A 16,731-nucleotide genomic window follows, 5' to 3' on the forward strand; every position below is an offset into this window, starting at 1 on the left:
GACGCATCCATCAAGCATCATTCTTACCTGTGAATCGTGATCTTGGTCCAATCAGGAAGGCCATGTTGCCCCGCAAAGGCTCAACTTACCATAGAGGATTTCCAGAAAATCGAACAATGATCGAAGGAGGAAGATCGAAAGCAGAAGAAAGAGCGGAACTAAAACAAATGGAAAAACAGCGGCAAATTAGTACTTTGGAAAAACAGAATAAGAGTTCCTAGAAATCAGTGTTGTTAACATTGAACATTGAAAGTCCTCATTGCAAGGAAAAACATTTACAATATTTACAAGAAGATGATCACCATCAATAACAGAAATCAAGTATAGATACATTTTGCTCAACCCCAAAAGCCCACCTCCCTTTGCAAAGGGCAAAGGCGAACATTATGGGCTCGTTTGGTTCGCGGGAAGCATTTTTTCTCCTAAGAATATGATTCCTGGGGAACAAATTTCGAGGAAGAGGATGCCTAGGAAAGTACTTTTAGCATGTTTGATTGATCACGGGAAAGTGACAAATTTTCAAAGTGCTTATGTTTGGTTAGCCATCCACTTTTCTGAAAAAGTTATGTATAATTTCTATTATGTCTTTAATAAAAATTAGGTCTTTCATGCCTCTTTAATGCTTCTTTGATGTTGAAGGGCCTTTTTGAAAAAAAATAAAAATATAGTGATTTCTGCCTCATGGAAAAGTAACTTTCGCATATTTCTCATGGGAAAGGCTTACCATGAAATATGTGAATCATATTTCTATGAGAATACAACTTTTTCATCTCTCTTCTTTAAAAATTTCAATCAAATAAGAGATATTTTATTACTTTTTTGTTGACCACACCACTTTTTCCTTCTTTTTTTTTTTTTCCGTGAATCAAACGAGCCCTGCCTACAAATTTGATAGGCATGGAGAAAACAATTAAGTGGCTGCACAGGAAAGGGGGAACACACCAGAACTTAAAGTCAAGAGCAAAAGACTGTAATGGCCATGTTTCCTTACAAGAATCAACGCATACCCGGTCCTTCCCTCTTTTATTTTGCGTAAAAAACCTCAGCAGCACCGATCAACGTTGTCCCTGCGGGATTATCCAACGAAGAGCCCGAGCCTAATCTCCCTTTCCGTACGGACTACCATGTCAACCGCGAGACACCGTACCGCTGACATCCGAGCCTCAATCCAATTACCATCCTACCCTTATCCCGACGGGTGCAGCAATCCCTACTGAAGCCAAAACCCCCTGGACCTCCCAGGAATACCATAAAAGGATCAAGGATTGTTTCGTCCATAGGGGTTCTAAGTTATCCACGGCTTCCCCCGGGCGCGACTGGAGTCCAAATTTTATCTCGAGAACGGAAATTCTCAGGGGTGTTCCTCTTTTTTCGTTCTGAAGGAGAAGGAATATCCCCTCGCGATTTCTGTCTCCGTTCTCTTCCTCCCATCGCCCTTGTCTCTTCCCCTCTCTTATTTCATTCCGATCTCCTTCCGCCGTTTGGAGAGATACTGCTCCGCTTTTTCGATCTTTTCTTCGGTATCTGATCCCAAGGCGAGCCTTTTTTTTCTGCGGCGGTGCCAGATTCCGGCAAGTACCGCAAGATTTCGTTCTGTTTTGCGGCGGAGCCATCCGGAAAGATTGCTTCTTGAAGAGGTTTGGGCGGGGTGTTGGGGTTTTTGTTCGCGTTTTGGATTTTCGACCCGGATTTTGGAGTTAGGGTTTTTAGGCTTGGCGCAACATGCCGCGGAGTTCCCGCCATAGATCGCACAGGGAGCACAAGTACCGCGAGCGGTCAGACTCTGAGGAGGATAGGAACTCGAGGGACCCCAAGGAGAGGGTTGAAGAGCGGGACAATGGTTCTAGGGTTTCGAGGGATCTGGAATCTAAGAAGCGAACTTCCTCTTCCGTGCCGCAGCCATCGCAGGGGAAGGATCAGACTGGTGCTGGTGGGGGGTATGTGTCTGTGGAGCATGGGAGGAAGCGGAAAGATAGGGAAGAGGATTCGGCAGCGAGTGATCGGTTGAATGGCGCTAGAGAGGATGATCGCGTGGCTGATCTGGGCCATATAGATGAGAACTTTGGGCTTGCGGAGTCGAAGAAGGCCCCAAAGTCGAAGCTTTCTGCTGTTGCTTCGAGGGAAAGGGCAAGCAGAAGGCCTGAAGGTTCCGCTGAAAGGTATGAGGATGGTAGCAGTAAGGTCGAGTTGACGAAGCGACGGTCGGAGAAGGATTTGAGTCGTGATTCGAGTCATAGAGAAAGCATCAGCCAATGCAAGGATGCAAAGGAGAAGGGGAGGGAGCGTGGATCAGAGAAGGATTTAAGCCGTGATTTGAGCCATAGAGAAAGCAGCAACCAGTACAAGGATGCAAAGGAGAAGGAGAGGGATCGTGGATTGGAGAGGGATAAGAAGGTCCATGGATCCAGGCATGAGAGGCCCAATGATGCTGGGAGTCGGAACCAAGCGGCCAAAACAGGCTTCTCTGAAGAGGAGAGAGCACTGAAGAAGGATAGGGAACTTACCGGTAAGATGACCTGTTACTTTGGCCTTTTCTTTTCCAGATTTCCTCTTGATTACTTTCTCCAACAATATATGCTTGTTAGGTTGTTATACGACAACTATACGGCAAGTTCTGTAATATCGTTCGGTACTTTCGGAACTGACATTGATGCGTGTTTTGTGCATCACATAGGTTTTGAATTTAGTTAGGTAGTACTACTATTAATGCACGTCCAAATGCATGTCTAGATGCATGTGGTTATCGCTCTAGCTTTTAGGTACAGGATAAAAAAAATTATCGTGGACTAGGCATTAATATGCCTTCCTCAAAATATTGATGAAATTGTTTATGACTTATGAGGCATATCTTGCTACGACCAACAAATCATGATTATTTTGGATTTGGGAGGATGAGGGACTCTTATCATGTGTAGAGTCAAAGAGAGTCCCCCCTCGGACTCCTGCTTCTTGGAGTTCAACGACGTTTATACCTTTTTCTGTAGAAGTTTAGTATGATTTAAGTGAACCCTAAGTAAGGTTATTATAGAAATTGAAAAGTTTGGAAACTTGCTGCTTTTGTATACTCTTAAGACTACAATTAGAATGGTAACCAGCACAGTTATCAAAATTTACAAGTTTATAAAAAAAACATACTAATACAAATGCGGTGAGTGGCACGTAGGCACCTGACTGCTCATTCCCAATGTCGATTATCTGGGATTTCATAAGTTTGATGCTGCCATATCGTTCTTCTACTGTAATTATTTGTATAATCATGTGACTGAAAAAGTATATGCAGGAAAAGTGTATGCAGCAAATGCCTTGATTCTGATGCATAATAGAAAACAAGCTCGTGATTCTCATTGGGCTGTCATGCATTACTTGTTAGCTATATCTGTGAGGATGGTGCAAGGCTGCCCTTAGTGCTAGTTAGGTCTTTTCACATTCTTGTGGCTATTATGTGTGGACTAGATGCAAGCTGTCCATCTTTTTTGTCTGTTAACTTGTTCTTATGTTTCATCAAAAAATAAAGAAACTTCTTGTTATTTTTCGCTCGCTTGAATATTCAATTCTTGTAGGTCTCATGGAGTTCGCTTTAACACCATATAATAGACAGTATCCATCATTACATATTGCTCTCATAGGATTAAGTTAGATTGAATTTTTGAGTGGGGTTATTTATAGTCACTCCCCCAAAAACTAGGGGATTGTGTGATTGGACTTGTTACCAAAGACTTGATTCTGTTCTATAGAGTGTCGATTCCATGCCATAGAGGGTCGGCCGATGCCATTTTTTCAATTTCTGTCTTTAAGTGGTTAATCAATAATCATAGATGAGTTCTTCTAGGGTATCAAGAAAAGTGCCAAATGGATCTTATATGGAACTTCACATAGCCAAGCATTAGATTTCAGGTCAAACCCTAATAAGAGGGAATACAAAGGGTAAAATGTAGGGATGACTGCTTTCTCCCTTTCTTAAACTCCTATTGTTTGCAATAATTGTGGAAATCTTAATGGCACTCTAGAATGGCAAATTCAGTAGTTTCTCTTCTATATGATATCTTTTTAAGGCTTGACATGAACGCTCTATTTCTTCTTACTTCTGCATTGAAGGCCTTGGCTTTTTTCTTGGGAACAGGCAAAAGGTATGGGTACAATGCTTTCCATGGACTGAACTTTATCGATTCTCTCTCTCTCTCTCTCTCTCTCTCTCTCTCTCTCATTTTTCCATGTTTCAGAACGACATCGCCTACTTTTTTTTAATGCATGCTGTTTTAGAACGTCAAATGATGTGGCCAAACTGACTTTTCTAAATTGAAGTAATCATGTTTTGAGTCTCTTAGCAACATGATATCTTTAATTTAGTCAAAAGATAGAAGGGGTAGGAGGTGTTTTTATGAAGGTTGATGAAATGGGTTATGCAATAAGAATTTAAAGGGTCTTGTTGGTGGAGTAATAAAAAGTGTGCTACTAGGTGGTGATTCACTAACATACTTTGTTCTGATGTCAAGCTGTTTATCTGTTTAATTCACCACATTTGCCACCTAACATACTTTGTTCTGATGTCAAGCTGTTTATCTGTTTAATTCACCACATTTGCTACACCATTAGGGGAAGTATTTATATCATTTTTTTTTTTATTTCGATTGATACTGATTAGATGTCCACCAATTTTATAAGATGCACATATGATGGGTCAGTCAGAATATGTCCATCTGTCTCATGTGAAACTTGATATTTTGACTTTCTCACCCTCACCCGGGTCAACTGACAAACATTTTTAGGTTATTGACAACAAGAGCGTCATCTAAACCAATGAATAGAGTAGTTTTGCGATAATCAGCTAACCTCCCTAAACCTTTGAAGAAGTTGAAGCCCCAATATTGCGAGCTCATGGATGATCAGAATCATTGCAGTAACCTTCGAGAGTGATTATTTTCTTTGGCAGAAATGACTAGTTACTTATTTATGATTAAAATACTTCTGTACCCTTGGTTGCATTATTGTTCCTATACATGTTTTGGTTGTTGCAGGCGAAATGGCAGTCTTAAAGGTTATTGACTATTTATTATCATGATTTTTAGTTTTATTATAATTTTGACATTTCATTTAACAATTTTCTATGATTTTGACATTCTATTTTTTGAGGGCATTGTTGTCTTGTTTACAAACTTGTATCCTACTTATTTGAATTTGAAGTTGAAACATGAAAGATGACAATGACTCCAAATTCTGTTTGATGAATATTGCTATCAGTTTTTTTTTTTTTTTGTTGCTTCTAAACTGCGTTTGTCCCTTCCTTGGTCTGCATGCACTAGCTACATTACTAGGAGGGAGGGAGGCAAAGCAGGGGAATAAATCTTCTACTTTTGGAATTTCATGATCTGTTAGAGTCCTCTACTGCTGATAACAGTTCTCTTTTTTTATTTTCTGTGAAAACTCTTAATTCTTTTTGATATTTTATAGAACTGTCTGAAGCAAAACAATTCTAAGATACATATTTTCTGTAAGCATGATAAAATTTCTCATTATGAACGTATTATTCCAACAGAATAGGGGATTTGACGAGTCTGGTGGACAGGTGATGGAGAAGTCAGTTAATAATATTTAAGGTAGTTAGATTATTACAAATCTTAAGAAGTCAATTTGGTTGCTTAAGGATAAAGCTGAGAGCTCATAAGTCGACCATTCAGGAAAAATAATCTTAGATGAGTCTTCTTTAACGCATTTTTCTGTGAAATGATGATCTCCACATTACTTAATTGTAATTAGATCTTTCATTTTAGAATACTTAGACATATTACACTATCCAAATTAGGTAAGGATCTAGATTATATTGGTCTCCATGGAACATTTAAAAAAAAACAGTCTTTGTTGCAATTCATAAGTTGTGTTTTTTTTTAAAAAAAATAGTGGATTTGATGTAAATATCTTTCTTTCATTATTACAGTCTCAATCAAATTAATGCTACACTCTATTTTGTGTTTTCCATGTTTCAGTGTAAAGAAAAAATTATCTACCTTTCTGTAAATCAGATCCTTAGATCTGCTGTACTGTTCTGGAGGTAAAAAAATAGTGTGTCATTTTTAGTTATAATATTGGCTTCGGCAACTGGTTGAGTGTCAAGTGGTGATTCTTGCCAAGATGGAGCAAAATGCTATTGGTTAGTACAGGAGCCTCAGTGAATGCGTTAGCTTTTAGTTCAATTTGGCTAGGCCAGTGGTGATAACAGTGGCACAAATCAAGCCCTCATTGTTGGAATGAGGAAGGATAGGCACAGAACTTTGTTAAAATAACCATAAAGTAGAGCACTCAAGTATATTTTTTGTTATTTTGATGGCAAGGGAGTTGTTATATTGATTTAGGTATGTTATCATGCAAGTTATTCTTTCTTTTGTTCTCTAGTTACTTGGTTCTTTTTGGGGTAAAAGATCCCCCTATCAAATAAGCTAGGATTGTCACTTTGACTGCATGGTGTTTTGATATAGACTTTTGCTATAATTTTATAATTGAATATGCATATTCTTGTAGTTTAGATTTCAGAGATAAAATGTGAAACTGATTGACTGATTCCTTTCTTTTCGTTTTAAATGTCTATGGAGATATACAATTGATTTGATAAGAAGAAGGATGGTGGAGGCTCAGATCGGAACAAAAATAGTATATAAAACCAACAATTTATTTTTATTGAAAAGTGTAGCAGAACTTCTAGAAAGAACTCTAGACAGCAGGGATGCCTAGATAACATGTTATCAGATGATGTGAAAAGCATGCCCACTAATAACTTTCATTGCCCCTACAATCAAGGTCAATCTTGTGAACACCTTCTGAGCTATGCTGCATCATTTGTTAATATGAGCTAGTTAAATTCTTGTCTGCATCTTTCTGGTTTTGAGTATTGAAGCCCTGTGTATCATGCATGTGCCATCTAGGGATCATGGTGGTATGTGTACTATGTTGTACCATGTTACACAAAGCTGTCAAAGTGCTTTGTAGCTGGTGTTTTAAGGTTTATTTGTTGAAACAGACCAATATTTAATTGCTTTATATTATTTCATAGGTGTTTTGAAGAAATAATGCGGCCATCAATTACTTCACAGAAATCTAGCATTGAAAGTCATCCTTGGCATCATTGTCAATTGCTGTCCGACATAGTACATACAAATTGCATAGTTAGGTAACTGTTGATAGAAAGAATTAAACAAACAGGAAACAATTTAGATGATTTCCATGTTCTGTTGCAGCCTTGAGAATAATATATACTGTTAGTTTCACTAGTGGTACGATCTCATGTACTCCATATACTCGACAAGATTGTGGTAAGCACTGACCACCACTGCCAACATAGGTAGCAAGCACATACTATATTAGTTTGGTACGGGGAAGGTAGCTATTAGTGGTGGTTGCACTTGCATATGCCTTCTAGGTATCCAATGACCAAAATATTTGAAACTGTCCAACTGTGCAAGTCATGTCTGTATATGAGTTACTAAATCTTGTTATGATTTTCACATGCATGAATAGGCACTACAGATCTTTCAGTTAAAACCATGAATACGCTAATAGAGATGCTAAACTCCCATATGAGATATAATTACTAATGGATCTCACCCAATTTGAATAATCTGGAGATCCTCCATTATAGCTTCTAAACCCCTGTCTCCCAGAGGATGTAGATGACATCAAACTGTGGTTCCTCTCATGGCATAATTTCTTCCATTTGCACAATTTTGAATTGAAGTGAGAAAAAATCTAGCTGGTTCCCTTTTTATATTTACTAATTTCTTTTAGCAAACATGCAGGTTGCTCCTTACTTTAGTCTCCCAATTCTTTGTTGCATTAGCTTACACCATCTTAACCAATTCACTGTAATTTAAAAGTAATGAATATTTTTGCTGTTCATTTGATTTACTCTTAGCCGGTTAGCCCTGTATTTCTTAGTTTTTCCTTTATCACTTTAATTGATCAGCATTCTGATCCATTTGAAGCTGTCAATGTTATTGCTGCCTTATAAAAAAAATATTACATTTCAAAGGCATTTGATGCTGCAATACTTTAAAAAGATGTGGTTGTTTGGCATTAGGTTGAAGGCAGTTGTTGGTAAAATGGTTCAGTTAGTAATGAAGTCTGACATGTTAATTCATTTCATTTGTATGTTTGAAATTCTCCCTCAGTTGAATATCTGCCTCTCATCTGAATCTTCTTTTTTAAAATCCCAAGATCAACTTGAACCAGTTACCAGGTTTCAGTTACTATTTTCCATCTTCAGTCTTTTGCCTGTTTCTGTGGAAATTCAAACTAGAGAACTGTCTTTTGCAGATCAGTTAGGTTATGAAAAGGGATTAACAGTTTGTTCATTTTCCTGTTTTGGCATATTGTAAGAGAAATAGCTAAAGAGGCATATAAAGCACACCACTAATTGATGTAGTGAGTATATGGATGTCCCTTAGATTGTTGTACTGAGATTAGGTGTGCACATACATCAGATGTTGAGACCTGAAATACATTGGAATGATCACAGTGAGATCTATACTTGTTGTTTCACAGTCTTAGCTTTGAATTAAGTGTTTCGGAGGCTAAAACTACTGAACTCTCAGACAGGTATAATTTCTTTCCATTATTTATAGTAGGTCATTAGGTTTTTCTAAAGCAAGAATAACAGTAAAATGTAGCTTGAGCTTGCTAATAGCTAAAAAATTAACCTTTTCCACAGTGCCGTATTGCCAGCCAATATTTTCTTGCCACCATTTTTCTCCGTTGGTTACAGCAAGGATTTCATTTTTTGGGTTTCAGTCAAATATATAATCATTAGCTTTTGACATCTTATGCGAGATTTTTCTAGATCTGTTCAAACCAAACTCTATTCTTTAGCATTTCTACATTTTCCTAATAACTTGTAAATAATATAACCTCTTTGAAACTAAGATTGGAGGTTCAGGGTTGGGCTAAAATATGGTTGCCAGAAGGTCTCATTGATGTGTTTTGATATGTTCAGTTTCCGTCATGGACTAGACTGTAGGTTATGGTTCTTATGAATAGCTCTCCCAGTAGGTCAGATTTGGGATCCTTCTGTATTGAATTTAGATTTTGATTTCAAAGTTGTTTTGATATCTGGATTAAGGGCATGGAATTTGATAGGCTTCCTCACCCCTTTCTGGATTTGTTCCAAGATGATAAATATTGGATATTTGGATCCGATGAACTTGATAATATATTGAACTCAAGTTTGATCGTTACAATTGGGGAGGGAACTTTTTTTTCTAGGGGGCATGCATCTCTTCCACTGCATATACATGGTCTAAGCTTTCATGCTTGGATTAAGGTATTTTCTCTAGATCATTTTCAATCTTTCAGTCTGCCTGTTGGGTACCACTTTCAGGGAGAGTGATTCTGCTGATGTCTAGTTTTTATGATTTGGTCCTCTGAAGTCAATTATATTAGTAAAAGAAAAATTTTCATCAGGTTTACAGAAGTTGGTTTATGATAGATTGATGGCCTTGAAAGATGGTTTTTCTGTTAAATGTTTCGGAATTACCATTATTTAATTTATGAGCTAGTTGAGTGACAGAGTGTAGAAAACACCGAACCTAAAAGTTGTTTTAGGCTTTAAGCAGGTCACTAAATAATTTAATTATTTGTAACATAATGTTGTATAGTTTCTCTGATTGGTATATTTTGCTAGAATCACTTTGAGCTGAAATATGAAGAGTTAACCATGCCTTTTGAAACTGTCAGAACAAGACACTGAATGTGATTCTCCTCTGCAATTCCTTTTATTAAGTAGTACCGTTTAATTTACTTTCCCTATTATCAGTATATTTGTTAGGCAAAAGCTCTGGATGGAATTTATGTTTACTTGTTATGCTGAAGTCCAGATATATGAGTCTTGATAATGGAGGTCATGATGATTTCTTTAGAAAAAGTATATGAGGTCGGGTATAAGCATATTTGAATATAAATTATGAAATCAAGTGTCAACTTTGGTGAAGCAGTACTTGTGCTATTCATTATGTGTAATTTCATCACATGTAATTGAACTTGGGAGGTGTCTAGAGTTGCATCATCAAGGAAGTGGTGGAGGCCTGGCAATGATGTTGATAGGGTTTTAAATCTGTTTTATGCTCGAATATGTGAGGACCCCAGATAACTTGTAGTAACTCGAACATGCACGTTAAAGTGATACTTACACCTGGCCTCTATTATGCTGTTGATTTATATAAATAAAAATATCTTTGTTACTATGGCAGCATACACCACTAATAGTTTCTGTAACATATAAAAATGGTCATTTTTGAGTTTAATATGGTACTCTCCCGTGAAAAAATGCTTATATGTTTTATGTTGTGTTGAATATTGCTAGAGGAAGAGGGTTCCATTCTTCAAAGGATCATATTTACTCTGTATCCTATTAGTTATTGGGTACGGATAGCTAATGAGAAATTAACAGTTTCGAGGGAAAACTCTAAACAATCCATCAACCTAGATAGATTTTGAGTATGCTTCCTCTTAATTTGGCAATGCCTGTTGTCAAGTCTAGAGACCTTGCAGCACATTGACAATAAGCTCAGGGTTTTAAAAGATGAGAACATCATCTGCAAGCCAATTTGACAAGGTTGTGGAGAGGCCATTAACCTTATGGGGTCCATAATAGAGAGATCCTTATGGGGCCCATAAGGGGAGATGGCAAGCTTGTCTGTGCTAGCCTTTCTAATCATAGGAATTCCTTTCAGAGGTTAGCATGTATAATCACAACCTATCAGGCATCTGTTCAGGATTTTTTTGTGCAAACCAACAGCAGGTACAATATGTATTCGTGAAACATTTGTTACAGTGCCCATTTATCTTCTACTTGCTTGAGATCTTGGAAGTTTGAACAGTATCAAATGAAGCATTGATTATGATGATCAAGTTACACGCTTGGAACATGTATTTTATTTTGTTGTGATTTGTGAAATGGCTGTCTGGTTAATATATGCATTTATTAAAAGATTAGTTGATATGTGCTTCTGTTGACCTCATTACATTGGGGAAAGTTTATGAGGGGAATTCTATAAAATAAGTTCTCACAGTAATCATCGATCCCCAATCATGTTCTCAAACATCCCACTTTGACGATTTATCCTTCTCTGTTGGAGATAAAATGTTGTGCGACATTTTTCTCTTTGGTTGATAATAAAGCATAATGTACTCCTCTTTTTTTATGCATCTAATTTCTTTTTTATCAGTGCTTGCTATGTTTAATTAGTCTCTTTTGCCTAGACAGTTAAGCACTGTGTTTTTCTTTTGTACCTGTTAAATTACGGAAGGGAGGAGATGTACTAGATATTTTCTTGATATGTATAATGTAGTCCATCCACATTAATTATTAAGAATATTTTTGACAATAACGATCAAGCATTATTTTTTAATTATATATTTCATTTGTTTTTGGGTTTATAGAATGGCAAATACGAGATGAATTGCGCAATGCTGAGTTGGAGAAGGAGCTTGAGAAACCTATGAGGGGGGGAGATGGCTCTGCTGATAGAGATAAATGGCAGAGTGATGGCAGGGATAGTGATGATAGGCGATTATCTTCAAGAGACGATTGCCCCAGAAATGAAAGCGATAGAAATGAAAGGCACAGGGATGAAAGGCATAAAGATGGAAAGTATAGAGATAAACATCGGGAGGATCTTGACAGAGATCAAAGGCATCGAGATGACAGACACCGAGAAGAGCTTTCCTCAAGGGATCATACTAGCAACAGATCTGACAGTAAGCGTCACAGGGATGAAAATAGGATTTCAGAGAATCGTTATAAGAGAAGTAAGCCTCAGGATAGTGATCATGGTGGTTCTTATTTTGAGGATCACAGCACCAAATATAAGGATTCGAGGGAAAGGAGGAGGTCATTTGATGAAAATGACGCTTATGGTGACTCGAGGCCTCAAAGTGCAAAAGAGTCACACGGCGACGTTGACAGAGCTAGGCCAGACAAGATTGATTCCAATCGCAGCAATAAACGACCAAAGAGTTCTCCCAGCTCTGTTGGTCATGCCATTAAGGATCAAAGCAGGTATGAGCAGGTTTATCTATTATATGCTGTTTACTCCCATTATACTTGGTAGTGCCTGGAACCTTCGGTCTTCATATCCAGTACCTTCATGATCGGTGCCTGCTTTAATTCATTCTCTTTGCATATAATTCAGTGAGATTATCGTGGGAACAAATAGTTGACCTGAAAGGGTGCACATATTGCATTTAAAATTAATTTAGATGGATACAATTTGGACATGGACCTGATATAGCTTTGTGTCCATTTGAGGTTGTTATAACATTGCATGTAGAAAGCCCCACTCCCTCCCACAGTCCCTCCCTCCCCCCCCCCCCCTTCTCTCTCTCTCTCTCTCTCTCTCTCTCTCTCTCTCTCCCCAACTGATTATTTGACTATCTGTAGTGTGTGGGGTTTGAAAGGATGTGCCTGTGTGATGGAGATACCCTATTGAGCGGTACTCCTGTATCTCTAGCTCCTGATGTGTCTTCCCTTGTTGAAGTTCTCTTTCCATGGATCTCTTTAGTTTTGTTGATAGCCTGCTTGTCAATCTGGTGTTCTTCTGCGCCTGATAACTTATATATGTGGTGCAGGAAATAACTTATGTGATCATTGTTTATGTACTAAAGTTTAAGGAATTGTTTTAGTTAGAAATATTCTTTACTTGAATTAATTAGACAGTTGACAGTGGGAAGTGTATAATGTGCTTTCATCTTTATATCTTCAGGCATAGCTTGAGGCAAGCAGAGCCTGCACGCCAAGAATTGCCATCTGGAGAGAGAGATCACTATAGTGTAGCTACCATGGGAGATCTTGCAGGCGTTTCAGGAGGTCGTGATAGAACTTCTGATTCACGGTCATTAGAGAAGACCAAAACAAAGGATCACGTTGCTTCAGGTGAATATCTGATTGAAACAGCTGCATCTTCCAAATTTGGCAAGACCCAAAGATCAGATGGTCGATCCCCATCAGTTCAGTTAATGGAAAAATCTCATTCAATCGATCGACAATTTTTATATAGAGGCGGCACAAGGCGTAGTCATGATATTGAAGATGTGGCCAAAAAAAGCAGCTCTTACAGGGATCAAAGAGATTATCCCATTGCAGATGTCAGAGAGCGAAAGTTACTATTGAAGAACCCCAGTATGGATGATTATTCTAAGGCAGAGGACTGTGAACATGTTCCTCTTGGTCCATCTTCTTTCAACCGAAATGATCGTTTCCTTGGAAGTTTACCGGGTCATCTTCCACCTCCGCAGCCTGTCAGGCATGGAATTGACAGTCCAGTTTTGGGTTCATACGAAGATGATAACATATCTCAAATTGGGGATCGCAAATCCAGTAGCCGTTACAGAAAAAACAGTGATCTCAATACTGGTAGAGGACAGGGAAGTGATTGGAAGAGTATCCCAACATGGCCATCTCCAGTTGCTAACAGTTTCCCGCCTTTCCAGCATGGACCGATGCCTCCTGGATTTCCTTCTTCTATGCAGCATTTTCCTGCTCCATCTCTATTTGGTATGAGACCATATATGGACGTGACCCATGCTCATGTCCGCCCATTTGGGTGGCATAATATAATGGAGAGTCCATATCCTCCTCAGTTGCAAGGGTGGGATGGAAGAAATGGTGTACTCGGTGATGATTCCCATGCCTATGGGAGACCAGAATGGGATCATCAGAATAGGCATCTAATGGACAGCAGAGGATGGGAGACGAGTGCTGCTACATGGAAGGTACAACATGGAAACTTGAATATAGAGATTTCTCAGCCTCAGGAGTCAGATTATTCAACTCATTCACTGCCAGATGAAGGTTGGGCTGGGCAGTCTGGCAACAAGTCAAGCAGTGAACAGGCCCGTTCTGAAAGCTCTGAAATCAAGCGATCTATTGATGCACCTTCTGCTAAGAATGCTGCTGAAGCACCTCCAGAAACTATAGATGAAAAGACCCCTGTTCCTTCTAAAACAGCAGGAGATGATCGGTCCCGTTATTGCTGTAATTACCTTTCTAAGCTTGATATCTCTGTTGACCTTGCCTCCCCAGAGTTGTATAAACAATGCTTAACGCTATTGGGAACTAGGGACCCTGGTGTATGTAATATTTCAAAGCATGGATGCCATCAGGTACTTACAACATTTATTGTATTAAACAAAAAAATTTTGTTGTGTACCTTCATGTATAATGTACATGTGGGTGTTGATTATCAAATTTCTTCTGTTACAGAACGTTAACGATGTGAATAAAGTGGTAGGGAAGAGTCCAAATAACCTCTTAACTTCTCTGTTTCCTACAAATACAGAGGCTTATTTTCAGGTATATTCGTGCTCTGTGGTGCTCTGCTAATTTAACTTTTCTTTATGTATTTTTAGGCTTTATTCTTCTTGCAAACTTCTAGTTTGCATGCAGATAAACTGAGATGCAAAAACCTTTCAGATTCATTCGATGGTGCTTAATTTAGATTCTTAAATTCTAACTGCCAAACATGGAGGGTTCAGTTACCTGTGTGAAGGCACTTTGTGTGACACACCGACCATGTGTACAGAGACATTTTTGTTTTGCAAAATGGCTGGTTGAGAGGTTGATTTAATCATTTAGGCTCATTGCTTTTTGGTAGTTTAGGGCTCTCCTCGTCTTGTCTTCCAGAATACCCACATTCCGCTATCATGTGCATAGATGGCTGTGTCCTGAACTTTTTCTGTATGTGTTTTTGCATATTGTAGACATATTTCCTGCCAATCTGAGTCTCACGACTCAAGTTTTCCACGTTAAGGTGGCTGTTTGTTTGCCCAGTGCCTAATTCTATGAAAATACATATGAGGACCTTAAATTTAAGGTGGTTTTATTAATAACCCTGTTGGGATGCATATCATATTTCCCACTTTGGATAAAGTGAACATAATAAAACTTAGTCCGACCTTCTTTTTCTTTTTGAACTCAACGTTCACCATCATTTGTATACTTGTGACGAGTCATAGTGTAGTACTGAGATGGGAAAAGAAGTTAATACATCTCTCCCGTGAAAGCATATTAATGACAGTTGCAAACAATTGCCAATTAATTTGTTAATGGCATGTGTGCTTGCTCCCTGGTTTGAACTGCGCAGAGAGCCATGTCACTGTATAAGAAGCAGCGCGATGTAGCAAAAGCGATGTTCCCTGTTGTAACTGCAAAAGGAGGAAAAGATTCTCTGGAAGTGTCTGATGCAGATAAAGCGAAGGTGATTGATGAGCAGCCTCCTGAAGAAATGTCATTGGCAAATGCTAATTCCTGTAGGAGCAAAGAAGAAGAGGGGAGCAATGTCATCGCTGAAGCCAAAGATAACGTTTCTGCTGATGCCAAGGAACGGAAGAACACCAATGCCAATGCACCAGGCGATCTTTCTGGTGATGCCAAAGAACAGCATTCTGATGTCATTTCTGATGCAGTTGTTTTTGGTGAGGGTTCACAGGCATGTGAGGCTGTGAGGTCAGAATGTAGGGTAAATTTAAGCCGGATACCTATTTCTCCTGAGAGTACACATTGAAACAATTTTTATTCCATGCTTTTTCTGCAATGCCATCACCAATGAGGATCATGCTCCTCAGCCCATTAATCATGGTTGGATAGATGGCGTCTGAAATTTTTATTTTTCATTCTCCACCCCCCCACAAATACCCATTTCAGTACTTCCCAATTCTCTGTGGAAAATATTCTGCTTCATATGGCTTAAAAAGCGGCTGTCAGCAATATAGATCATAGGAGAAATGGCATGAGAAATCTTTACCTGTATATTAATTTGTATTCCAAGTTGTGTTTGTAGTAATCATCTTGAAAGCCTATCATACATCTGCATAGAGGAGTCTGTTTTCTGTATGTTATTTTGCTAGCCATTTTTTTTCAAAATTTGCATAAATATCATAAGTAGAAGGCCTGCTTTGTACTTTGCTATGTTTGCAGCTGAGAAAGATGAGGGTGATTTCTGGAGAGAGAATAGAAGACAGTTATTGTGACGGTCATTGAAGGGTGCCACAAATTGTGTCTGTATCTTCGTTTTGGTACCAGCTATTTTAAATATTATATTTTTTGTGCACCAGGTGTTTGAAAGCATTAGTTATAATTATGAGACTAAACGTTGTGCAACTACATACGTTCTACTGTCTCTTGTTTTTCTATTTCCAATATCCAGTAGGTATTAGGTTATGAATGTTATGTTAAAAATTAAATAATTTTTCCAGTTAGCCTTTCTTTAAAGAAATTTATCCGCAACTGGTTATAATTTTTTTTTTAAGGCACCTTCAGTGTTGTCAATAACGTGTAGCAAATCAAGAGCGATGGCTGATTTGATTTGAGTTGGTGGATGGAAACATGGATCCAAAACCAAAATGGAATCCATTGGATTGGGTCTTCATCAATTATATTCTATGTAGCGGCATTATGTGCATGGAGATCAGAAGCAGCTGAAGGATCACCACTGAAAATTTAAAAATAAAAGCAAGTAATTATTCCATGTGTACAGGGTCCCAATATAATTCTAAAATCAAATAAACAACTAGCTTAGTGTCGTATATTCATACTTACGTTCTTACTGTGTTTGCTAAATCATTCACCAGCATTCAGATCAAAACTAGAGCATCTAGTTTGGGCTTCTTTAAGCTTTCCATGGTCGGTAGCGGCTGAGGAGGAGGAGAATTAAGGAGAATTTGGCTATACCTATTCTGAAGTTTTGGTCCTTC

General features: G+C 38.3%; 1 protein-coding gene across 1 annotated transcript; it reads left to right on the forward strand.

The window, feature by feature from the left end:
* Positions 1 to 1,279: 1,279 nt before the first annotated feature.
* Positions 1,280 to 15,871, forward strand: LOC120111612 (uncharacterized). The gene is made up of 5 exons (XM_039129155.3): positions 1,280 to 2,506; positions 11,422 to 12,040; positions 12,744 to 14,142; positions 14,243 to 14,332; positions 15,123 to 15,871. The coding sequence occupies exons 1-5, from the start codon at positions 1,723 to 1,725 to the stop codon at positions 15,540 to 15,542; spliced, it is 3,312 nt and encodes a 1,103-aa protein (XP_038985083.2). The 5' UTR covers positions 1,280 to 1,722; the 3' UTR covers positions 15,543 to 15,871.
* The last annotated feature ends 860 nt before the right edge of the window (positions 15,872 to 16,731 follow it).

This window comes from Phoenix dactylifera, chromosome 5 (assembly GCF_051530095.1).
Source record: "Phoenix dactylifera cultivar Ajwa chromosome 5, Ajwa_hap1_PhDact_Kaust_v1.1, whole genome shotgun sequence".
Taxonomy (NCBI): Eukaryota; Viridiplantae; Streptophyta; class Magnoliopsida; order Arecales; family Arecaceae; genus Phoenix; species Phoenix dactylifera.